Consider the following 27742-nt stretch of genomic DNA (forward strand, 5'->3'; position numbering starts at 1 on the left):
GTGGAAGAGGATGCAGGGAGGGAGGGGGGGATGGAGGGTGCCGTAGAATGCTGGGAGGGAGGGGAGATGCAGAGTGGCTGAGAACGAAGGGAGTGAGGACTTGCACAGGGTGGCACAGGACGCAGAGTGTGAGGGGGCATGGTGACACAGGATGCAGGGTAGGAGGGGGAATGCAGAGTGGCAGGGGATGCAGGGAGGGGAGTCACAAAGTGGTGGAGGAGACAGTAATGCCCATTATACATATGCCACACACCGTGATGCCCATTATACTTGTGCCGCACACCGTGATGCTCATTATACATATGCCACACACACGTGATGCCCATTATACATATGCCTCACACCGTGATGCCCATTATACATATGCCTCACACCGTGATGCCCATTATACATATGCCTCACACCGTGATGCCCATTATACATATGCCACACACAGTGATGCCAATTATACATATGCCACACACCGTGATGCCCCATTATACATATACCACACACCGTGATGCCCATTATACATATGCCACACACCGTGATGCCATTATACATATGCCGCACACCATGATGCCATTATACATATACCACACACCGTGATGCCCATTATACATATGCCACACACCGTGATGCCATTATACATATGCCGCACACCATGATGCCATTATACATATACCACACACCGTGATGCCCATTATACATATGCCACACACCGTGATGCCCATTATACATATGCCTCACACCGTGATGCCCATTATACATATGCCTCACACCGTGATGCCCATTATACATATGCCACACACCCTGATGCCATTATACATATGCCGCAAACCGTGATGCCCATTATACATATGCCGCACACCCTGATGCCATTATACATATGCCGCACACCATGATGCCATTATACATATGCCGCACACCATGATGCCATTATACATATACCACACACCGTGATGCCCATTATACATATGCCTCACACCGTGATGCCCATTATACATATGCCTCACACCGTGATGCCCATTATACATATGCCTCACACCGTGATGCCCATTATACATATGCCTCACACCGTGATGCCCATTATACATATGCCGCACACCCTGATGCCATTATACATATGCCGCAAACCGTGATGCCCATTATACATATGCCGCACACCCTGATGCCATTATACATATGCCGCACACCCTGATGCCCATTATACATATGCCGCACACCCTGATGCCTATTATACATATGTCACACACCGTGATGCCCCATTATACATATGCCGCACACTGTGATGCCCATTATACATATGCCGCACACCCTGATGCCATTATACATATGCCGCACACCCTGATGCCCATTATACATATGCCGCACACCCTGATGCCCATTATACATATGCCTCACACCCTGATGCCCATTATACATATGTCACACACCGTGATGCCCCATTATACATATGCCGCACACCGTGATGCCCATTATACATATGCCGCACACCCTGATGCCATTATACATATGCCGCACACCCTGATGCCCATTATACATATGTCACACACCGTGATGTCCATTATACATATGCCGCACACCCTGATGCCATTATACATATGCCGCACACCCTGATGCCCATTATACATATGCCGCACACCCTGATGCCCATTATACATATGTCACACACCGTGATGCCCCATTATACATATGCCGCACACTGTGATGCCCATTATACATATGCCGCACACCCTGATGCCATTATACATATGCCGCACACCCTGATGCCCATTATACATATGCCGCACACCCTGATGCCCATTATACATATGCCTCACACCCTGATGCCCATTATACATATGTCACACACCGTGATGCCCCATTATACATATGCCGCACACCGTGATGCCCATTATACATATGCCGCACACCCTGATGCCATTATACATATGCCGCACACCCTGATGCCCATTATACATATGTCACACACCGTGATGTCCATTATACATATGCCACACACCGTGATGCTCCATTATACATATGCCGCACACGTGATGCCCATTATACATATACCGCACACCGTGATGCCCATTATACATATGCCTCACACCGTGATGCCCATTATACATATGTCACACACCGTGATGCCCCATTATACATATTATACACTGTGATGCTCATTATACATATACCCCACACACCATGATACCCATTACAGCACACATTAACATATCATGCCCATTCCCATGACACATTACATACCTGGCTGGCTGTAGAGCTGCTCCAGGCTCTGCCCATGCCTTGCTGGCTCTTCCAGGGCATCAGCTGTGGGCTGTGGCTGCCAGGCTGCTGCTATAGGGAGGACTCGAGGATAGCAGAAGGGTGGGCGGCGCTGCAGACAGACTGCTCAGTCCTTAATTCTGCTGCCGCTTTGCCAGCGCCGCCCACCATGTTTTTGATCCCCAGCGCGCAAAAGAACTTGCGCTGCCTGCTGGGGATCACCTAACCAGCCGCACAATCACAGTCAGTGGGGCCGCGGGAGGTGCTGCGTGCGACCGCGCATGCGCACCAGCCCTCCCGCGGCCATTATGAATGCTGCAGGGGACGAAGCTGGCCGCGGCCATCTTTGTTATGGGAGAAGTGGCTGTGGCCGCGGCCGCTATGCACGGAGATGGCAGTCGGCGGTCCGCGGCCCAGCCAGGGGGGGCGAGCGGCCCCTATATGGATGAAATGGGCCGGCCCACCGGGAAATAGCCCGGTTTCCCGGTGGGCCAATCCGCCCCTGTGTGCCTGTATAAAGCTCAGCATCTCTCTCCACATAAAGGCAGAAATATGCCCTGGCAAGCAGCTGTGGCATTTAGTGGCATTCTGAAAATAAAACTTGAATGGTTTCTTGATTCTCTCTACAATTTTTTTTTTTTTTTTAAGAACAGCAAGGTAGGGATTGTAAGAAGGATAATCATAACAAACTATTAATAAAGTTGGCTTCAAGGAGCACTGTACTTTTGTTTAAGAGGATTAAACTTTCCCAGTTTTTGGTACAAATCTGCACATTATTTTAATATGCCTTGACCAAGTCCTATCAGAATTCCTCTCCCAGATGACAGTGTGCTGAGCTTCCTATTGTTGTCCTGGAATGTACATGAACTGACCCATTAACTTTAGCAGTGGTGACAGACCACCTGAGTTAGGGTTATGCAGCGAAGCTCACTAGGAGGAATCCCTGCTTTCCTTATCACCAGTGTACACTGATGTTTATGGCACATTCTGCAGTTATACTCAGATATTGCTCGACATGGCAGATGAAGATGAGTCAGATCACTTTATAACAGTTTGAGTATCATATTTCTTATTTTATTCAATATGGGGGTTTTACACACTGAAAAGAACATTTAGATATATATATTTTTTGTTTTTATAACAGTTTATTTATTAACAATTTCTTATAAAGCGCATACATATTCCGCAGCACTTTACAGAGTATAGGTTACAATCTATATTCCCTACCACATGTACCAGACATTCTAGGGTTAATTTTGTTGGAAGCCAATTGACCTACCAGTATATTTTTGGATTGGGGGAGGAAACCGGAGTACCCGGAGTATATATGCCAGCACGAGGGAGAATATACAAACTCCGCACAGTTAGGGCCATGGTGGGAATCGAACCCATGACCTCAGCGCTGTGAGGCAGTAATGCTAACAATTACACCATCCGTGATGCCCCAACAGTTCAGAATAACCACACACAATAAGTCTGGACTCACAAAATATACTACACTCTCGGCTGAATAAAAACACAAAATTAGACACCACAAAAGTTGTACACAAAAATAGATTAGTCCCGTTATATGGTGCAGTCGGAAACTGTAGCATATTAATCTGGTTTACTGCAGGTACACAATAAACACACTTAATTCCTTCTTGAAGACAAGTAGTAAACCATTTATTTTATGTGAAACATAAGCAGTTAATAGACTAAAGAAGCTTAAATAATATTTATGTCCAAGTGACAAAGAAAACACCAGTCAATATCAACACAGTGTTTGTAAACAACCACTAAGAATACCTGAAGCCCACCAGCATTACCATAGGCTGATGGCAGCTGATAAAACGCGGGTCACATAATAGACATAGGGGGAGACCCCTCTAAAGAAAACTAGTGTATCCCAAAATTGTTACAGGTATATAAAGCTGGGCAGCAGCTGCTCCAAAGGGTAATACCAGGGAGAACAGGCTGGTTCCCCACAATACCTTGAAGTGGCAGCTGGCATACTGGAGTCTGATAAGTAGCAGCCAAGGAGACCTACCTGTGAGAAATCATTACTCCTGATATACTATACTATAGGTATATAAAGTCAGGGAACCATTACCTAGCAGGGCATTTCAGGGAGACCAGCTTCCTCAAGTCTCTTTGTATACTTTATCTCTCTCTACCTTTTTCCTACTATCATCTTCATTGTTCCCCCCCCTATCTCTTTCCTCAACCTTCCCCCCCCCCACACACTTTTTTCATTATTTTTTCACTAGGGGAGGAGATACCTACCTCCTACATATTTTATATTCATCACTAGCATCTATATATTTGGAATTGTGTTGTTGCATATTACTGAGTGGCGTTCTTTTCTGAAACCTCTTACATATTGAGATTCAAACTGTTTATATTTTCACTGGCTTATTATAAAAAACATTTTGTTTACACGACACACCTGAACACTGCTTATGACTATCTAAGGACACTCCGCCCAACCGCGAAACTGGCGGTACATAGCACTTGACTGTGGGCTGCTGGGACAATCTCCCTTTAGTGGGGTTGTAAACCAATCAAAAAAGAGCAAACAAGGTTATGAAATACTGTTACATCAGATTCAAAGCAGTCCAGGAACAGTACAGCATTGCATCTGTTCTTATATGTTTCTCCAAATGTAGGTTTAATATATTCCACTAATTTCAACCACTTGCTTGGAGTTTATACATCAGACACTTTGTTTCAATGCATAGATTCTGTGGTGGCTGTCTTTGAAACATTTGTATCACATTGTACTTGCAGATTGTCTCTTCATGCTGAATGCTTTAGGCAGTATTCAATGATAATTTTGCCGGCTCCAGTATTCAACGAGTCAGGGGCTCACTGCCCCTGACCGGCGAATTTTAACTCCTGCGGCGATGCTGCAGGGAGCCTGAGGACGGCGGCAGGCAGGGAGATGGAAGTCTCCCTGCCTGCCCCAGAACGTTTGTGGGGGGAGGTGGGCTCCCCGGGAGCCAGGCACCACAGGCTGCCCCCCGGGATAGCCAACAGGGGACCGGGTATTCACTACACCCGATCGTGCACATGTAATGATCGGGTGCAGTGAATATATGAATATCTAATGAGCGGCTCAGCTCCTGGCCCCCTGCTGGCTGCTCTGTGTAAAAAAAAAAATAATAAAAAAAAAAAAATATATATATAAATATATATATTTTTTTTTTTTAATTTAAATTAAATATATATTCATGTGCTTACAGCACATGAATAAAAATAGCATGCCCCTCCTCAGTATAAAATTCCTGATTTTTTGACACCAAATGTAAAAAACAAAACACTTTATTTTAAAAGTTCACATTCCACTTCACCATAAAAAGATAGCGATTGCTACTCGGTGAAATATGGCGATAAAAACCTTGAAATGTAATTCGCCTTACAGCACGAAAATAGCACAAAATCGCCATAAAACATGGCGAATCAGCCTCATTGAATACTGCCCTTTGTCTGCCTGCTTTATCTCATAAATTATGACGATAAAATAAGGAATACAAGCAGTAACTAATGTACATATAGAGTGTCTATATTTGTGATATGTGTATCTGTCTTGTGTGTTTTTTGTGTGTCCAGGTCTAGTGCTTATTTTAAATATTGACTATTAAAGATTATGTTTTAGTTCAGCTAATTGATTCTAGGGAGCATCCCAATCACTACTGCTATGTGTTACTAATTACTCATCCATCATTCAATGGGTTTTGTAAATTGACAACCTTGCCAGTCCAACCTCAACTCATACTGTGTCACACTTTTGATATTCTTTATAACTGTTAAATTAAGAGTGCCCCAACAAAAAAGAGAGTCTTTCCCTTAATTCAAAAAATTAAGTGAGTGACAAGGCGTATACTCCTTCGCTTAACTGGACCTTACTGTGGATTAAATATACTTTTTCTCAATAAACTCAATACTAACCTGTGCACTGGTCTAGTCCCCTGCCCCTTTTCCCCACAAGTATATATGCATATATTCCCTAGCCTGTATGCACAAACATGCCCTTCCTGTACTTGGCCTATGTTAGCTCAGCCCTGTACCTCCATTCATGTACAGGAAAAGGACCAGAGTCAGCATGGGCACATTAAAAAAAATCAGCTCCACAGGTATTTATTTCTTTTTACTTTGGTGATTATTATTGTAAAAGTTAAAATCCCAGCACACATCCTACCCATGAATTGATGTTCCCAGTTTACAAATAGTAGGCTCCCATTTGTACCCACTTCCTCAACTATTTATACCTGCCTATTTAGGTATTAAAGCAAAGCAACACAACATACAAACTTGATCTTTGTGGTACTCTCTTTGGGTTCTATACATCTAGTAAAACAGATGCAAATACAAATTTTAATTATGTGCTAAAATAAATGCTGGGGATCTCATTGGGCAGTATTCAATAAGAAAGTTCTCCGTGCATGGAGAGCATTTTATTTCGCTCTCCATGCACTCTCCGTGTTTTAGCGGAGATTCTCCCTGTTCCGGAGCCTCCTGCGTCCGCGGCAGGGAGCTTTCAGGGAGCCGGGGGACGGAAGCAGCCAGAGAGATTAAAGTCTCCCTGGCTGCTCCAGAGGAATGTGGTGGGGAGGGGGGCTCCCCAGGACCCAGGCAGCACAGGCTGCCCCCCCCCCACCTATAGCCAGCGGGGGACCCAGTATTCACTGCACCCAATCGTGCATATTAACGATCGGGTGCAGTGAATATATGAATATCTAAAAAAAAAAAAAAATTTTTTAAATATATATTCATGTGCTATAAGCACATGAATAAAAATAACATGCCTCTTCACAGAAAAAAAAACCTGATTTTTTGACACCAAAATTAAAAAAAAAACCTTTTAGTTTAAAAGTTCACATTCCAGATCTCCATCAAAAGATGGAGAATTTCTACACGGAGAGAGACGGAGAAAATCACTTAGAAAGATGGAGAATATTTCACATTGAATAGGGTTGCTCGCTTTTGGAGAGCAAAATGCTCCGTCCAAGGCGAACAAAGCACAAATTCTCCATAAAACACGGAGAATTTTTCTCATTGAATACTGCCCATTGAGTTACAGTACATGTCAGTCATTCCTGGAGAAGTCTACAAAACAATTTGCTCATGAGCACTTCCCCCACTTACCGGACATACATAATATAGCGGGGAATATAGAGATAAAATCTTTCCTTAGCTGCAGCTGTGTGCCTGCAGTACCACCTCCTGCCAAACAATACAAATATACAACAAGTAATTGAACTTGCGCTTCCTATTAAGATATCTCCAATTGGTGGATAGTTCATGGAAATGTACGATAGTCTTGTCCAAAATCAGTCACTTACCACTTTCTTGATCCCTAAACACCTCAAAAATGAAAATATTTAAGTACTCTTAAGGTGATGGGAAGAATCACAATAGTAAATCCTCAATACCCTTTTCTTGGCCTAACACAAGCCATATAATCAGCATGGACTGGCTGTTGAAATATTTTCATTTTTGTTTTTGAGGTATATACAGAACAAGAAAAACAAAGTGGGAAGCAGGGCCGGCGCTACCCACTCAGCAGCTCCTGCAAAGCAGGGAGGTGCCATGCTGAAAAGGCGCTCTCTCCCTGCTCTGCTAAAGCTGCCTCAGCCCTCACTGTCACTGCCTGCATGCCGCCCGCAGAAAAGCTGCCCCCTGACCCGAGTGCACACACACACATACACACACACACTCTGTCTGTCCTCCAAAGTCCTCCTTTTGTCCCCTCTTTCTCAACGGAAGGTCATTGGACTCTTGTGCTGTTGCAGGCTGTTGTAATAACAAAGAGCGGTGGTGACCGTGCGGTGTGGCAGTGCTTGATCCCGCCGTCCAGTCTCTGTACAGCCTGTGCAGCCAGTGCCGTGCCTTGCGCTCGTCTAAACTTTCTATTTTGATCATGGCTACTGGCTGCCGCAGCTTGTCAAATATTGTGACAGGCAGCCAGCAGCCTGAAGAGCAGATGCCCTCACTCACTGACACTGTGAATGCCTTGATGTCATGACCGGGTCCGCCCCCTACCCATTGCTCCCTGCGCCTGGTAATCAAATGAACAGGCCGCCTCCCCTTCCTTCCTTCTTCTCAGTGTGCAGTGCAGCCCAGTCCTCAACACTCCGCCCCCTCTATCTCCTCCCCTATACTTCCATCTCCTCCTTCTCTCCCCTCCTTTCCCCCTCAGTCACAAGCAGAGGAAATGGCGTCCTCAGCGTCCTGCCTACGCAGATAGAAGAGGAGGGACTGTACAAGATTTAAACAGCAAAGAACAGTGAGTCTTTTATTATACATGTTTATAACATATTTTTTAATAATTGTATTTTTTTTATATTAGACACTTTTTAAATAAAGCCTACAACATTTTGCAGACACAGCACTGAGATGCGAGCGGTTTGCTACACAGTGAAACATTTGCACAGTATCGACTGCATCCTGGCTGCGCAGCCTACAGTAGCTGTGAAGCCAGATGCAGGCCAGCCATGTGTTGGGTTGTGTGCGATGTCACCCAGTCGTCAAAGCCCTCCAACTGACATGCCTGCATTGTCTCGACCACTCGCATGAAATGCTGAAGCGATGCCCCCACAAGAGGCCATCAGCGGCGGTGAGGGTGGGTGGTGATGAAGGCTTGCATGAAATGCTGAAGTGATGCCCCTGCAACAGGCTATAGGCAGTGGGGACGGTGGGCAGTGCATATGCTCCCACAAACGAGCTGCGGCTTGCTGCAATGGCAATGTGAAAGGGCGCAAAATTTATGGTTTGCAGGAGGGCGCCAGACACCCTAGCACCGGCCCTGGTGGGAATTGACTGATTTGGAATAAGACTATCATACATTTCCATGAACTATCCATCATTGGAGATATCCATCCTAATAGGAAACACAGGCTACATTACTTTTTGTATACATTATATTGCCACAGATATTTAAAATAGATATACTTGTATCATTGTTTTCATGATGCGCAGTGATAGTAGTGAAGAAGCCATGGTAACCCAGGTATAGGTAGTAAGAAGAAAATGCACTATGGTTTCCATTGTGTGTATGGGATTCAAAAGCTATAGCTTCACAGAAGGCTTCCCTCCCTCTTCCCTCAGATTGGCTATTTCTGCTCAAGGATCCACTAGGATTGGTTCAGTGTTTCAACTATTATTTATTTGAATGGTAGAGACAGTTGCAGTCAGTGCTGGATTAAACCCTGTGTGGAGGTGCCTAGGCAATCAAAATCTCTAAGTCCCCCTCACAAATGATCTCATAACGCATTTTAAATCATACCAACCAACAGTCTACAATCTAAAAACTGTAGGGTGAATTTAATGCTCAGCGGCAACAGCAAGGTCAGTAACACAGGGTGCAGCCAAGAAGTCCTTGGTGTGCCCGAGGTGAACAAAAGGTGTGTGGCTTTCTAGAAAGGAGTGTGGTCTCAGAAGAACCCCTGAAGACATCATTAAAGGGCATGGCTTATCAGAGGAAGTTCCTGAAGACACAGTACTGCCAGCTTCTTCTCAGTGGGGATATGGTCATTGGGTCCCAAGCATGATGGTAGACAACCATTAGGTCGACATGAAGTTAGGTCCACATGACTTAAGGTCGACATGCAGGAAGGTCGTCTGGGTCATTAGAGGTTGACATGGTGAGTTTTAATGTTTTTTGAGCCAAAATGTGCTGACAGGTGGTATCTCATGCCCTACCATCCACTAGGGCATGGTGGGTGAATAAAATTGTGTGCCCAGCATAGCGAGGCACCGTGCCCTATGTATGGCGAGCATAGTGAGCCATGCGAGAGGACGCAGTGCTACTATTCGGTCTCCATGTCAGCACGACATGTGGTGTGGTGGGAGAATAAAAATACTGCGCCCGAAGCTTGGCGAGCGCATTGAGGGGACACGGTGCGATGTTTTAGAGTTTATGTTGACTGTGTTGACATTCCGGTAAAAAAAAAAAACAACACAAAAAAACCCATGTAGACTTTTTTCAATGTTGACATTACCCATGTCGACTGAATGACCCTGTCGACCTTACCCATGTCGACCTAATGACCCTGTGGACCTAAAGTCATGTTGACCTAATGCTTGTCGACCATAATGCTGGTGACCTAATGATCCATACCCTCTCAGCGATGTGTTTATTTAATAAAGTATTACCCAGTTTGGTATGTCTGCCTTCTGTCTTCCTTGTTAGATTTTCTTTAAAAGGTGTAGTAATGGTGCTAGCAGACCTGGTCTCATGCCATGCTGGTACTTCTGGTGCTCCAAGTGCCCTTAAAATTGTACATGACCGTGCGCTAATAAAAAAGGATATTAAATCTATTAACATATGGGGAATAACCTTAGTGCTATTGGCAAGCCAACTAGGAAACCAAACCTTGGTGCAAGCTGGCTTGGGGCTCTTTGAAATCAGCTGTGGGTTTTCGGTTCCACCAGCCCTGGTGTGGAAAGTCTACTGCTAGTTAGTGAAGAATTGGGGAGAACCCAGGCTCTTTAGATCATCAATTTTTCCACTACTAGCCTAGGTTTCAGGGGTTACTGATAGTTATTAATTAGGTTGGGGGGACACAACACCATTTTTTTATGCTGTAGTTTTTTGCATATTGAAAAACAGAAGTGTGCACAGGTTCTAATAACTGAGATATGTGGGTTTAAAAATGATGGGATTGACAATGCTCCTGTGCGCCCCAGTCGATCAAGTACCCACTCCTTCTAACAAACTAATTCTCCACATCACCTGTGCTGCTAAACTCCAGGTCGCTAAAGCTTGCAAAAATCCTGCTCCCCCATCTTATCAAGAATTACTAAATCGAATCTGGTATGTCTCCAAAATGGAATATATAACTAGCCTCCAAAATAACACAGTGGAGAGGTACCACAAAGTATGGGAACCATGGTATGCTTCAAGAAGCCTCCCTCTCCCTGGACTTGTGTGAGACTGACTGTATGTTTGCCTTCCAATGCACGTCTAGCTCCCCCCTATCTTGACCTTCCTCGCTTCCCGTAGGATCATTTTAAATCCATACAACCCAACCCTTACATCATACCCTCACCCCCTGTATTTCCCAACTCCCCCCCCTTCCTTCCCGCATAACCCACCTGTCACTCTATATCGGTTCTCCTCCCTCTTTTTTTACCCTCCCTTTTTATTTCACTCCATGTACAAATCTTACTGGGACTATACTTTCTGGATATCTTGTAACAATGGGCCTTATTCGAGTTCACTCTTTCTGACAAAATCCTTCTTAGATGGACAAAACCATGTGCACTGCAGGGGGGCAAATGTATAATGTACAGATAGAAATAGATTTGGTGATTTCTTGGTGATTCTTTGCAGGGTAAATACTGGCTGCTTTATTTTAACACTGCAATATGGATCTCACTTTGAAGTAAAACCCCACCCAAATCTAATTAGATCTGCACAAGTTACATCTGCCCCCCTGCAGTGCACATGGTTTTGTCCATCTAAGAAGGATTTTGTCTGAAAGAGTAAACTCGAATAAGGCCCAATATCCCCAAAGACCCGCCTGTTTGTCTGTTGTTCTTATGATCTCTGTATTTGATATTGTATTGTTTCTCAACACTTCCAATAAAAAATTAATGACATTAAAAAAAAAAAATGATGGGATTGGCAGCAAGTTGCTCATTGGATTGGAAAACCATTGTTTAGAAAATGTACCCACAGGTGGCAGAGAAAGTCCATCCAGTCATAGTAATTTAAAGCATTAGATACATGATGTACACGCATGTGCAAGGTCCCTGGGCGAACTGACCTGGTGACTTGCATAGTCGCCAATCCGTTCACATGGATCGATGCTGGCCAGGGGCGTGAGGCGGCAGAGTTGGGTATTGTCCATGGGAATGCCCAGCTTTTCATGAGCGTCACCCTGAAAACACTGGGCATTTCCATGGAATTGTGGGTGGGGGGAGGTGTGTCTGGGGCGGGTGACTGACGTTACGTTACGTCAGCCGCCCACCCTGTCTTCAGCCGTCCGGAAGGCCACAAATATAAGTCATTCTCCACTGACTTATATTTGCGTGCCCTGGAGAAATCATTCGATGGTCGTGTCCATCAAATGATTTTTACGGCAGTCAGACATGCAAAGGGGATGTGTCTTCGTGACACATCCCCTCGCATGGTTGTGAGGGGATATGGTGATGGGGATAGGGCGGTGGCGATTCAACGGGGCAGGCCCTCTGGGATTCGGGAATCTGCGAGCTTGGAATTTTACAGAGTCAACCAGAATCAGGGCCCATATGGGCAAAAAGTTGGCCTGAGCATTACACCAATGGGGGCTGTACTAAGTTCATATTTACTTTATACACTTTAATATGGAGCCTTTCCCCATTTTGCAGCTATATCAGCTTCCACTCTCCTTGGAAGATTTTCCACAAGATAGCGGAGTGTTTCTGTGAGAATTTGTACCCATTCTTTCTGTAAAGCATTTATGAGGTCAGACACTGTTGTTGGACGAGAAGGCCTGGCTCACAATCTCCATTTCAGTTCATCCCAAAGGTGCTCAATTGGGTTAAGGTCAGGGCTCTGTGTGAGCCAGTCAAGTTCTTCCACACCAAACTCATCACTCCATGTCTTTATAGTCCTTGCTTTGTGCACTGGGGCACAGTCACGTTGGAATAGAAAAGGGCCTTGCCTAAACTGCTGACACATAGTTGGAAGCACAGCATTGTTTAAAATACCTTGGTATGCTGAAGCATTAAGATTGCCCTTCACTGGGTATAAGAGTTCTAGCCTGAACGCTGAAAAACAGCCCCATGCCATTATCCCTCCTTCACCAAACTTCACAGTTGGCATAATGCAGTAAGGTAGGTAACATTCTCCCATGTATCGGCCAAACCCAGACTCACCTATAGCACACCTCAGTTGCTGCATCTATAATTTAACAATGATTCACACCTGTCCCAGGATGTTTACAATACTTACTCCCCATAATAAGGTTTATTTTGTGAGGAGCCATTTAACTGATCAGATTAATTTTGGACTTCGGAAGGAAACCTAAACACCCCAAAACACTGGGAGCAGGGGTAAATGCAGTATTTCTGAAAGAGCTTTTCAAATGCTTTATTTAAGAGCAAGAGTGGTTTGCCTACTCAGTGTATGTAAGACCCCATGTATACAGACTCAGAGATCATGGTAAGTAATTAGATGCAGAAATAAAGCTAGTCTTTCTGAGCTTTTTTTGTGTAGTATTAGATCAAGTCCAGGAACCTGGCAACTGACAGAAGAACCTAGCACCAGCCCTGGACAGTACACACTGAGCTCCTTATACACTGTATAGAATATGGAATACAGTATTAATAATTAACAGTATTGATGATCTATAGCAGTATTTAAGGAGTAAATGTACATGTTTTCCATATCTTCTAAGTCTGTCTGTTGTTACCCAGTTTGTTTTATCACTGTTTACTATTGTAAAGCGCAACGGAGTCTGCTGCACTATATAAGAAACTGGAAATAAATAATAAATAAATATCTCTTAGTAGATGCCAAGTCCATAACAGTGGCTAGAAGCTGATATAGGATGCTGGCTTCAAGAAAATAGACGTTTCAAGCAAACCCTGGTGGCATGGGGCCTCTTGTGCATTTTCCTACAAGGTGAAGGCTGGGGAAAGTCAATAAGACAGCTGAAATCGAGCCAACGCCAAGAGAGAAGAGGGGTTCATCATTTGCAAAATTAAGAAGCAAAGCAGACAACTGCAAAGAGATACATACTAATAACCTGACCAGCTCTCCTTCGGGATGCCAGCGTCAGAATTCTGACCACCATCATCCTGAAGTATAGAATCTGGAACGGGTTTGGGTAAATATACCTTCCCCCTGCCCCACCCCTAACTCCACAAAGCCTAACCCGCCACTGGTGCCTAACCCCAATCCTCCCTGCTAGTTCCTAATCCTAATGGTTGTATTTGTGAATTGCATTGTATTTAAATACATTATGATTTGTGTTATTTCAATATTAGCATTGGTTACTTATTAAAGAATTTGTACACACACACACACACTGTAGTTGTGCTACACATTAAGGGGTCAGTTTTTGGACCAGTGTGCTCTTATTAGGCCGGAGTGGGTGAGAGAAACTACCTTGTTAGATAGTCTAGCACAACTGTAAGGGAGGGCGATGTGTTCTGCTCATATGCAGGTGCAGAGATGCAGTGACCTACCCACCAAAGTAACAAGATGTCCCTTGGTATGTATATTCTGTGTTGTGTGCTTGTGCAGTATTTATGTAGGCCAGGTATGTCCAATACACATGGGTGCTACAGCAGACTGTGTATGCTGTTGTGTGCCCTCTTAGCAAAGGCCAGGTAGGCAGTACTGGCATGGTTTCACCTTAGTGAAATACACATGGGTGAATACTGGGGTCAGACGTTATTGTCAGTGACCATCTTAAAAGCTTGTGTCTGCTCTGTCCTAATGAGAGAGAAGTAATCAAGCTTGCATTTTAAGACTGTCGTCTGACCATCTCAAAAGCCTGAAGGTGATGGTGATTGGATTTGGGTAAAAATCAGACTACACATGCACCCCCCACCCCGCGCACATACACACACTCAGTTTTCTGATGACAAGAAAACAAAACAAACATCTGTATCAAACTAATTTATGTCACACATATAACATAGAAAGTCAGAAAAATATAAAACATCCCAAAATGAATATACATACATAATTATTAGGTGATAGAATCAAGCTTTAGTAACATAGGGCCTTATTCTAGTTCACTCTTTCTGCCAAAATCTTTCTTAGATGGACAAAACCATGTGCACTGCAGGGGGGCAGATGTTACTTGTGAAGAGAGAATTAGATTTGGGTGGGGTTTTACTTCAAAGTGAGATCTATATTGCAGTGTAAAAATAAAACAGTCAGTATTTTCCCTGCACTAAATAACTCACCGAAATTTAATTCTCTCTGCACATTTTACATCTGCCCCCCTGCAGTGCACATGGTTTTGTCCATCGAAGAAGGATTTTGTCAGAAAGAGTGAACTAGAATAAGGCCCATAGTAACATAGTAGTTGAGGTTGAAAGAAAACATATGTCCATCAAGTTCAACCGTTTTTGCAGATCTAATGAAGGTGTATGGCCTAGCTGTGATACCCCCTTGTAAAATAATCTACCTTTTGTAGGGCAGCCGGGGGGGGGGGGGGGGGGGGGGCGACGAATTACCCGGGCTTGCTGGAGGGGCCTGGTGGTGGCCCTGGTCCAGCCCCCCTTCCCACTCCCAGTCAGCAGAAGCAGCAGCACACACCTCTACAGCATGTGGTGTGAGTGGTGGGGAGACAATAACACCCCCTCGACTTTTGTTTTTTCACCCCCTCTAAACATTTTGAAATCATGGCCCAATTGCGGGAGGTGGTCACTCCTCCCACAATTAGGCCACGCGCCAAAAATTTTACCGGGGCCCGGCATACCTCTTGGCGACCCTGCTTATATATTTATACATGTTAAGCAGGTTTCCTCTTAAACGCCTCTTTTCTAGAGTAAACATTCCTAGTTTGGTTAATCTTTATTTATTCATTATTTATTTTATTTATTTAGTTTCTTATATAGCGCAGCATATTCTGTTGCGCTTTACAATTGGAAACAACAGTGATTAAATAAACTGGGTAGAAACAAAATGACATAGAGGTAGGAGTGCCCTGCTCGCAAGCTTACAATCTATAGGGATAATAGGAGGGATACATAAGGATAGAATTCCATAGTATGGCAGTCCCATCAGATTACAAGACAGTCCTGATGGGATGTAATTAGATATAAATGCTACTGGACGTTGCATGGGGGTCCTTTCATCATAGTTAACAACTCCATCTATTTATCAGTTTGGTCGCCTTCTCTAGACTTTTTCCAGCTCTATAATGTCCTTTCTGTGTGGGGCCCTGAATTGCACACAGAATTCCAGATGAGGTCTAACAGTGCCTTATAGAGTGGTGTAATTACATTATCTTCTCTAGTTTCCATGCCGTTTTGTATACAATCTAGTATCCTGATGACCTTAGTGGGTGCACTATGACACTGAGCACTGCACACCAGTTTTCTTGTCAATTTGGGCTCGTAGGTCCTTTTCTCATTCTGATTTGCCCAAATCTATCCCGTTTAGTTTATAAGCCGCACCCTGGTTATGTCTCCCGACATGCATAACCTTACATTTATCAACACTGAACCCCATTTTCCATTTACTTTCTAAGATTTTAGACTTTATAAGCTCCCACCTCATATTTCTATGCATGTTATTGATATAATCTGCTTGCCCCTGTCGGCGGCCGTGCAGATAATTAGGGATACATACCTGAGAATCCCATCAGGGCTCCTTCTTTTGCCTGTTGCTGAAGTCCATGTCCATCTTTGTAATCTATGTAAACAAGATCGATGGCTTGCAGTCCAAATGCTTTGGCTACAACAATGATCTTTTGTCTGGCATACAAGAGGTCATGAGTGTCTTTGCTGCTTGTTGCACCTTTAATGTTGAAACATATAATAGTTACTAAATAGCATTAAATATATCTAACTTAGAATGTATACATGGATGATATGTTCACCACTCATTACTATACTGTATATATATTATAAACCAGCAGGTGGAAAAGAAGATATCACATTATGATATTAAGACAAAATGTGGATTTCTCTCACATCTACATGTAAAGACATCAGATTTTTTTTAATTTGAGTTAAATAATCTTCCATATATAGAAGAGGGAGGCCAGAATTCATTAATGTATGGGCTCAGACCAAGAACATTGTCAGATAATGGTGCATTTATTTGCAACAATATTGTGCAATAAGTGGAAAAGACATTAGCTGTGTTGACTCACAATATTGGACTCATGGGTTTGCTTAAGACTAAGGGCTTATTTGTGTGGAGTTTGTAGGCTCTCACATTTTTGTTGCTAGGACTAATGATTTGTTAACCTTGCTTATGTTCCTGTTGCCTACAATTTATTTGGTCCTACCTACAAGTACATGAGGTCACTTTCAGTATTTTTTTAATGTTTCGTTTTAAATTCCCAATCTGTCCTTGCGTGTGTACACAGAGTAATGCACACAGCATTGCCCATGTTTTAGATGTGTTGGAGAGAGGCTAGAATGATAAAGAATTATTCAGGTGAGATGGCCAGGACAGTTACTGAACTAAAAAATAAACAATTTATGGGAAATAAATAATTGACCCATCACCTACACAAACCCTTTTAGTGGGTTCATCTATATCAATTCACTAAGCTAATGACTAATTAATGCCTCACTGCTATTCATCCTGTATTGGTTCATAGTGAATTGAGTCTCAGGAATAATGGCCACAAATTAACTATCGTTTTTGCAGATGACAGGGCTCCTGGATAACATTAGCTGTACAGTTTTGTTTTCCTATCCTGTAATCAGAACGTTCCAACAGCCTCAAGACACAGGGGGGTATTGAATCCGGGATTCTGACTGTCGGAACATCCCCACAGTTGGAATCCCATTCGTTTTTTGCTACTGGTAACAACTCGACAGTCGGAATTCAATATTATGACTGCGGAGTGTTGAAAAGTCCACGGATTATCGAAAATTGCGCATTTTTATTGGAAAACAACTGCGGATTCGACAATACACGGCTATTTGTGACAGTACAGAAGGTGAGTCTGTAGCAGACGAGTCCCGGCTGGGACTGAGTACTGAACTGTCAATATCAGACATTGCTGCTGCTTCCACACAGAATCAGGCCCTTTATATTTAGACTTGGTATGTTGCACACTTCATTTTGCACATTCCATATATTAGATGCAAAAGATATGGCTGGAAACATAGGCCCTTATTCTGGTTCACTCGGAAAAAGGCAAATTCCTTCTCAAATGGACAAAACCATGTGCACTGTAGGTGGGGCAGATGTAAAATGTGCAGAGTGATTTAGATTTGGGTGAGTTTTTTTTTTCTGTGCAGGTAAAATACTGACTGCTTTATTTTTATACTGCAATATAGATCTCACTTTGAAGTCAAACTTAACCCAAATCTAATTCTCTCTGCACATGTTACATCTGCCCCCCCCCCCTGCAGTGCACATGGTTTTGCCCATTTGAGAAGGAATTTGCCTTTGCAAGTGAACCAGAATAAGGGCCATATTGTAGCCCTATGCAATCAGGGCTACAATATTAGGTGACACAACCGTAGTATTAGGGCTAATAAATCACTATGCCACTATGGGAAGTATTCAATGAGGCTGATTCGCCATGTTCTACGGCGATTTTGTGCTATTTTCGTGCTGTAAGGCAATTTTTTGACTAAAACGGTGAATCACCCTATTCAATGACCAGATGGCGAATACATTTCAAGGTTATTATCGCCATGCTTCACCGTGTAGCAATCGCTATCTTTTTATGGTGAAGTGGAATGTGAACTTTTAAATTAAAGTGGTTGTTGTTTTACATTTGGTGTCAAAAAATCAGGAATTTTATTCTGTGAAGGTGCATGCTATTTTTATTCATGTGCTTATAGCACATGAATATATATTTAATTAAAAAAAATGGTACTTGTGGAGTATCACGGCTCCCATCGTATGGCATCGTATGCCATATGTAGTGGCATACGATGCAATACGATGTTTTACCGATTTTTGACCATTTTTGCTCAAAAATCGTATGCCATCGCATGGCATCGTATGCCATATGTAGTGGCATACGATGGCATACGATGCGATACGATGTTTTACCGATTTTTGACCATTTTTGATCAAAAATCGTATGCCATCGAATGGCATCGTATGCCATATGTAGTGGCATACGATGGCATACGATGCGATACGATGTTTTACCGATTTTTGACCATTTTTGCTCAAAAATCGTATGCCATCGTATGCCACATGTAGTGGCATACGATGCGATACGATGTTTTACCGATTTTTGACCATTTTTGCTCAAAAATCGTATGCCATCGAATGGCATCGTATGCCACATGTAGTGGCATACGATGCGATACGATGTTTTACCGATTTTTGACCATTTTTGCTCAAAAATCGTATGCCATCGAATGGCATCGTATGCCATATGTAGTGGCATACGATGCGATACGATGTTTACCGATTTTTTGAGCATTTTAGCTCAAAAATCGTATGCGATCGCATCGGATGCCATATTTTCATAGTGCACCACCCGAAGCGTGGCGAGCGCAGCGAGCCCGCGAGGGGCGGCGGTACGCGTCCTACGACCTTTTCATACCCCCACTATCCACGTCGGCGTGGAGTTGAGAATAGAATAGTGGCGTGGCGAGCGCAGCGAGCCCCGCGAGGGGACGCGGATACCTGTGAAGCCCGCGAGGGGACGCATATAGCTGTGAAGGTATCCGCTGCGCTCGCCACGCTTCGGGCTCGGTGGCTCGCTGCGCTCGCCACACTATTCTATTCTCAACTCCACGCCGACGTGGATAGTGGGGGTATGAAAAGGTCGTAGGACGCGTACCGCCGCCCCTCGCGGGCTCGCTGCGATCGCCACGCTTCGGGTGACGTTGATAGTGGGGGTGGTGCACTATGAAAATATGGCATCCGATGCGATCGCATACGATTTCTGAGCTAAAATGCTCAAAAATCTGTAAAACATCGTATCGCATCGTATGCCATCGTATGCCACTACATATGGCATACGATGCCATTCGATGGCATACGATTTTTGAACAAAAATGGTCAAAAATCGGTAAAACATCGTATCGCATCGTATGCCATATGTAGTGGCATACGATGGCATACGATGCGATACGATGTTTTACCGATTTTTGAGCATCGTATGCCATTCAATGGCATACGATTTTTGAGCAAAAATGGTCAAAAATCGGTAAAACATCGCGTCGCATCGTATGCCACTACATATGGCATACGATGCCATTCGATGGCATACGATTTTTGTGCAAAAATGGTCAAAAATCGGTAAAACATCGTATCGCATTGTATGCCATCGTATGCCACATGCGATGCGATGCGATTTTTAGCATACGATCTGCATACGATGCAGGTCGTGGGAGCCGTGATACTCCACAAGTACCAAAAAAATATATATATATATTTTTTTTACTACACAGAGCAGCCAGCAGGGGGCCGGGAGCTGAGTCGCTCATTAGATATTCATATATTCACTGCACCCGATCATTACATATGCACGATCGGGTGTAGTGAATATACCCGGTCCCCTGCTGGCACCCCCCGGGGGGCAGCCTGTGCTGCCTGGCTCCCGGGGAGCCCACCTCCCCCCACATACGTTCTGGGGCAGGCAGGGAGACTTCCATCTCCCTGCCTGCCACCGTCCTCAGGCTCCCTGCGGGGTCAGCCGCAGGAGTTCAAATTCGAGGTCAGGGGCAGCGAGCCCCTGCCTCATTGAATACTGGGGACAGCGAGGCTCTGGAACACGGCGGGCAGTGGCGACTGTGCAGCGAATCCTAAACAGGATTCGCTGCACACCGCGATTTTTAACATTGAATACTGCCCTATGATATAATCGTTCTTAGTGCACTGTGACCACTCACTAATTCTTGTTTTATAATTTCCCAATGTTGGTTGGTATTAGGTCATTCGCGTCACCCTGCAGTTTCAATCATTTAATGCAGAGAGCTGCCGTGATTGTAGAATAGAATCAAGTTTACAGATTTTCACTGTTATAATACAAGAGATGATTATACTAGTTATGGTTTTACAGAACACAGAGTACATTGCTATTATATTTATTAAACTTTTGTACAATGTATAATGATGTTTCATACCTATGCTTGCTCGGAAATCTTCTGCTCCAAAGACAACTCCATCTAAGTGAAGACCAACTCTGGGTCCTTTTAGTAAAGTTTCTTCACAAATGTCCTATAATTGAAGCAAAAAAGTATATATTATGGAAAATGTGTGAATACTTAAAAAAATAAATAAAAAAAAGTGTTGTTCATTGCAACAAATCAGTTGTTTGTGTTCATTTAACTGCACTATAGGTTACAGTCCTACTGCATACCTTCATGGTTACAATCCTACACCATACCTTTCATGGTTACAGTCCTACTCCATACCTTCGTGGATACAGCCCTACTCCATACCTTCATGGATACATCCCTACTCCATACCTTCGTGGACAAAGCCCTACTCCATACCTTTGTGGATACAGCCCTACTCCATACCTTTGTGGATACAGTTCTACTCCATACCTTTGTGGATACAGTCCTACTCCATACCTTCGTGGATACAGTCCTACTCCATACCTTCGTGGATACAGCCCTACTCCATACCTTGATACAGTCCTACTTCATACCTTCACAGTTACATGCAATTTATACCATTATCAGTTCTTTCCTTTCTCATACAATATAAAACAGATTACCCTTGGGTAACCAAACCAATGCAGACACCAGAAAATCTCCTAGTTTATCACATATATAACCTGATGCCAGGGCCAGAATATAATATTTCTATCAGCATGGCCATCAATTATGTTTTTGAAAATGCTAGAGCAGATGCTTCCTCTATAATTAACTGGAAAGCTTTGAAATGTGTGAGAGGTTTCTTAATCCAAGAGTAAAAAATAAATAAATGTTTAAATCTATCATCATTTATTTCTAAATTGGAATCATCACATAAAATCTCCTTATCTAAAGACACATTTATAGAGGGTACACACGGTACACACTATTTTTCTATTTGATTTTACTTATAGAACAAAATTGAATAGAAATCGAATGGGCATTGAATGTTTTTCCTACATTGGATGCAGATTCGATCCCAATGCGCGCTCCCGTGTAGTGTAAATCAAATAGAAAAATAGTCTTGGCAGGCAAGACTACCCTAGTACAGATCTGTACTACATAGCCAAAATCGAATGTAAACACTGTAACCGACCCAGATCCAGACACAGGTCGAATAGGGGTCGAATAAAAAGTGAAATCTCACCATGTGTATGCACCTTTAACCCCTTCCTGACACAGCCAGTTTTTGCGTTCCTGACAGAGCCATTTTTTTCAAATCTGACATGTTTCACTTAAGTGGGGATAACTTTTTTTTGCTTTTACTTATCCCAGTGATTTTGAGATTGTTTTCTCGTGACACATTGTACTTCAAATTAGTGGTAAATTTGGGTCGATACAGTCTGTGTTTTTTTGTGAAAAATACCAAAATGTCGTGAAAAAATGGAAAATTTTGCAATTTGCAAAATGTCACATTTTCTGCTTGTGAGACAAATAAACATACCACTCAAAATAGTTAATAACTAACAAAGACCATATGTCTACTTTATGTTGCAATTATTATTTCAACCTCCTTTTCATTTTTTTGGACACTAGGAGGCTTCAAATATGAATAGCAAATTCTCAAATTTTCAAGAAAATTTCAAACACTGATTTTTTTAGGGACCAGTTCAGTTCTGATGTGACTTTGAGGGACTTGTATGTGAGACACCCCCATAAATGATGCCATTTCAAAAACTGCACCCCTCACAGTATTCAAAACAGCATTTTGGAAGTTTGTTAACCCTTTATGTGTTTCACAGGAATTAAAACAATGTGTCGGTGAAATTTCAAAATTTCTTTTTTTTTTGCAGAGTTTCAATTTTAATACATTTTTCTAACGAATACAGTAGATTTTACTAGAGAAATGTGACTAAAAATTGATTCCCCCAATTCTTTTGTTTTCATAAATATCCTATATGTGGCCCTAGTGTGCACGTTGACCAAACCACAGGCTTCATAATAGAAGGAGCACCTACTTGATTTTGGAGCCTCCTTTTTATGAGATTTTTTTTTAGGCACCATGTAGGTTTCTAGGCACCATAAGTGCTAAAAGTTAGGAACCTCCCCCACAAGTCACCCCATTTTGCAAACTACACCCTTCAGGGAATTCATTTAGGGGTATAGTGTACATTTCAAACCCCCAGGGGTTTCACCAATTTTGATACAACTGGGCTGTGAAAATGAAAAAATTTAATTTTTCATTTTCCCAGCTCAGTTGTATCAAAATTGGTGAAACCCCTGGGGGTTTGAAATGTACACTATACCCCCTGATGAATTCCCTGAAGGGTGTAGTTTGCAAAATGGGGTCACTTGTGGGGGGGTTCCACTGTATGGGTGCTTATTCAGGGGTCATTCAACCAGAATCTGTGCTGCAAAATCCAAAAATCACTCCTTCCCTTCTGAGTCCTGCCATGCACCCAACTGGTATTTTTTGGTCACATGTGAGGCATTGCCATACTCGGGAGAAATTGGGGCACAGATTTTGGGGTGCTTTGTCTCCTTCATTCCTTGTGAAAATGAAAAATTTTGAGCCAGATCTGCATTTTTGTGTAAAAAAATGTAATTTTTTACACAAAAATGCAGATCTGGCTCAAAATTTTTCATATACACATACATACACACACACATATATATATATATATTTATATATTGGGGTTTGCGGCTTGGCACTCCTTCTCTTACAAACAGCTTCCCAGGTGCCCTCAGGATCCAAAATACAGCGTGGGTGTAACCAGGTATAATCCAGGAGACAGACAGACAGCGGCACTCAATGGGTTTTTGAAAGTGGTTTTAGTGGTACTCCAACGTTTCGGGGACTAGCCCCTTTGTCAAGGTGTAAGAACAACAACCTGTTGTTCTTACACCTTGACAAAGGGGCTAGTCCCCGAAACGTTGGAGTAACACTAAAACCACTTTCAAAAACCCATTGAGTGCCGCTGTCTGTCTGTCTCCTGGATTATACCTGGTTACACCCACGCTATATATTTATATATATATATATATATATTTCAGTACATTTTTTTTTTTAACACATCTCATACATGCTGCTGCTGCTGCGGCTTGCGGGGGAGCTGGGGGAGCTGCCGGAGCTGCCGGGTGAGTGCCGGGTGGGTGGGAGGGGGGTGCTGCTCATCGGTGGTGATCGGTGCTGTACTTAACAGCACCGATCACCACCGATCCCTGTGTTACCGAGCGGCTTAGCCGCCGGTAACACAGGAAACGCTGTGAATGGCTGTTCAGATTTGAACAGCCAATCACAGCGATCGCCGACCGGGGGGGGGCATCCCTGCCCCCCCTGGGCGGCGAGGGGGGATGTCTGCTGTCAGGGACAGCAGACATCTCCTAACTGTCACCGCGTCTATAGACGCGGTGACAGTTAAAAGTCATGACGTATATATACGTCATGTGTCGGGAAGTACATCCCGGCCATGACGTATATATACGTCAAATGTCGGGAAGGGGTTAATAACTTTAGACCATGTTACAACTCAAAGTATTATTATGTCACCACAAAGCAATCTCACATAATCTAACAAACACAAAGATTTCCGATACAGAAACAAAAAAAAACAGAAAAATATTAGTCAGGGCCATACAGATTTTGTCTAACTAATGATAGTCTATGATCTGTCCTTGTGTTTCCCTCCTATATCCCTATAGATTGTAATCTTGCAGCAGGGCCCTCCTACCTCCAAGTCTGTCTGTTGTTACCCAATTTGTTTTATAACTGTCTACTATTGTAAAGCACAACAGAATCTGCTGCGCTATATAAGAAACTGTAAATAAATAAATAAATAAATAAATAAAATATAGTTAAAATTGCCTTGCCTGCGCAGTCAATATATGCTAAGCAATCTATGCTAGACTATAATGACTAAACAGGAGAAAAACTGGGAGATTTTAGCTAGCCTTCTAGGAGGTTTTGACAAGTCTCACCGTGTGTACACCCCTTTACAGTTATCTAACTGATGTCGCTCAGGGGCAGATTTATTAAGCTCGGTGAAGGGATGAAGTGGCTGGTACTTTATCACCAGCCAATCAGCTCCTAACTGTCAAGTAACAATAAATTGTATAGAACATTTCCCTATCCAAAGTCTGCAAAAAAAATACATAATTATATGACTTTAACGCTGATGGAACTACAAGCTGCAATCATGTCTAACAAAAGGTGTAACTACCATAGGTGCAGGTAGTGGAGATGCTATGGGGCCCACGAGCTGTGAGCGGCCCACTTTCACTGTCAAAGTAACGTGCTATATACATTTTTTTTACTATTGGGTGGTACATTGGGGCACTTACAAACATTAGCTATGGGGCCTATAAGTCCCTAGTTACACCACTAAGTAGACCCTTCTTTCAAATGCCCCTGCCATTACATATCATTAAGAATATAAGGAAAAGACCAGACCAAAACCCATTTAGTACTAACACCTACATATTAAAAGCTCTAACCCAGGAGCACTTACCTTTATTACTGCCGGATAATTGGGGATCCGATTGATAAGTCAACAATGTCTAGGTCAACACCATACATACAATCAATCAATCAATCACACAGGACAACTACATTAACCCTCCATTCTTTTAATTTTTTTTGGGGGGGGGGATCCTGCAAGTAGGAAAGTTCCTGCTGGACCATCTCATGAAACCCAAGAGCAGTCCCTGGCTAAACTGCCTGCTTCTGCGATTTGCATTCCACTGTGCGCCCTCCCACAGCTTCTGCCACCTGTTGTCATCGCCAATGTCTTGGGGATGGTTGGTCCACTGGGGCAGCTGGAATTGTAGTGAACCATGCAGGAATAAGCAGGGTGTTCGCAGCTGTATATCTGGGACAGAGAAGGAGCCAGCGGAGGTGACATGGGTGACAGGAGCTTTACAGGAACACTCTGGATGTGCAAGGCTGTTGTTAGCACTTAGACAGGGATGGCAGCTGGAGCCCATGAGCTGCAGAGTGAAGGTGACCCCAGACTTGAGAGGATTCCTTTTCAGCTTACTTCTTTCATTTGCATTCTGCCCACTTATTCCCACTGCTACACCGACCTTGCCCCATATTACTACTCCTATCATGCCCCCTCTTTCAACTTTTACTTCTGTACTGCCCCCTGCTTCACACTACTACTTCTATTCTGTCCCTTTTTTCACTATTAATATAACCTGCCCCCTGCTCTGGATTACTATTACACCCATCCTATCCCTGCTTACTACTATTACTCCCATCCTGTTTACTATTATTAGTCCCACCCTCCCAGAATGCTCCTTGCTCTGAACTCCTACAAATCCCAGTCTGCTCCACATTACTTTAACTATGCTCATTCTGCTCCCAATTCCCACTACTACTCCCATCCTGCTTCGCATTATTAGTCCTATCCTGTTCCATTATCAGCCTTACTGCCCCCTGATCCACCTTACTACTCCCACCCTGTACTTTTTTCCACTATTACTTCTATCCTACTCCCTGCTCCAAACTAATACTGCCTATCCAATTCTCTGCAATACTACTCCACATTACTACTACTCCCATCCACCCCTTGATGCAAACTTTCGCTACTATCATCCTGCCCGCCCAATCCACACTATTACTACTTCCATCTTACTCCAGTGGAGGCAAACTGTATGGCTCCAGTTAGGGTGATGCTAATAATGTTCATTCCATTAGGGGAGGAGTAACTTTAGCAAAGACAAACTTTTGTGAGCATCTATATATAGATACATCTAATAATGTTTATATATGGCCCTTCCTTCCTGTATAAATTATGGTGCTACTTTTAAATTGATATATTAAAAGTTGTATTTTAAATTTAGAGTGCCCCAACACAAAGTATCTATTTTCTTCTAGAAAGTTTGTTTTGATACTATTTTGACTCAAGGTGCATGCCAAACATCAGATAGTACAAGTAACGTCTCCCCAGTAGGGGCACAGTATAAGATTATTGATTATATTTTGGTGCTCCCAACGAGCATTATAATAATAATTTTCCATTTCCTCTTTTACAGGAATGAAGGCCTATAAGAAAAGTTCAATTAGAACTGATATTGTATCAGCAGTGTACCTAACTCACAATTAAACACCAAATATCTTCTATTTGTTTTTAACAGGAATCCACTACCTGTATTAGAATCAAGGTAGCATGCCCCAACTCACTTAAAAGTTGAGCTGTTTGATAAAGGTATCTTTTTAGAACATGATTTATATTATATAGAATCAGTAAATTGTTGCATACCACACACAATAATAAATGCATGAGTACTCCTCTCTGGGTTTTACAGTCTCCGAGTAGACAGGCCCAATCACTTAGCAGTTCAAATATGGTGTATGAAAATAAGATTTTTTTTATATATAATTTTATTAAAGCAAAAACACGGTGTACAATTTTGCAAGACATAAGCATACATGTATGCTTTATACATAAGAGACATTACACACTCAGGGACAAGCAATATATAACAAGGCCTCTCCTAGCACACTTCCAGAGACTAGGAGAGGCTGCTTTAAGCAAGCAGTAATTTCCTACTTTCCAGAGTGAAGCTTGGTACACCCACAAAGATTTATCTGTCCAATCTGGACATGTACAGTATATGAGCAAATAACAATCAACATTTGCTCCCAAATGCTGAAAAAATAGGAAAAACAATTGCTTGGAAACATTTGTTTAAACCATATGTCTGACTGACCATCATCTGTTTTCCAGGATTTGGAAGCACATTTTAGATTGTCCTTTGCTCCCAGGTTTTTGTTCCCACCAGATGGATTGGACATATAAATCTGTAGGTGTGTATACAACTGATG

The 27742-nt window shown here is 42.9% G+C and overlaps 1 protein-coding gene across 4 annotated transcripts in view; it reads right to left on the bottom strand.

The window, feature by feature from the left end:
• CLYBL (citramalyl-CoA lyase) overlaps window positions 1-27742 on the bottom strand; it is a 400072-nt gene that overhangs the window by 58932 nt on the left and 313398 nt on the right. For all 4 annotated transcript variants that reach the window (XM_083168638.1, XM_083168635.1, XM_083168636.1 and 1 more), the window contains exons 5-6: window positions 20956-21049; window positions 16526-16693 (exon numbers count right to left, since the gene is read on the bottom strand). In XM_083168638.1, coding sequence (XP_083024764.1) covers window positions 16526-16693; window positions 20956-21049 — 262 coding nt within the window. The remainder of the gene's footprint in view (window positions 1-16525; window positions 16694-20955; window positions 21050-27742) is intronic.

The sequence above is a fragment of the Crinia signifera genome, chromosome 2 (genome assembly GCF_055691185.1).
Source record: "Crinia signifera chromosome 2, ASM5569118v1, whole genome shotgun sequence".
NCBI lineage: Eukaryota > Metazoa > Chordata > Amphibia > Anura > Myobatrachidae > Crinia > Crinia signifera.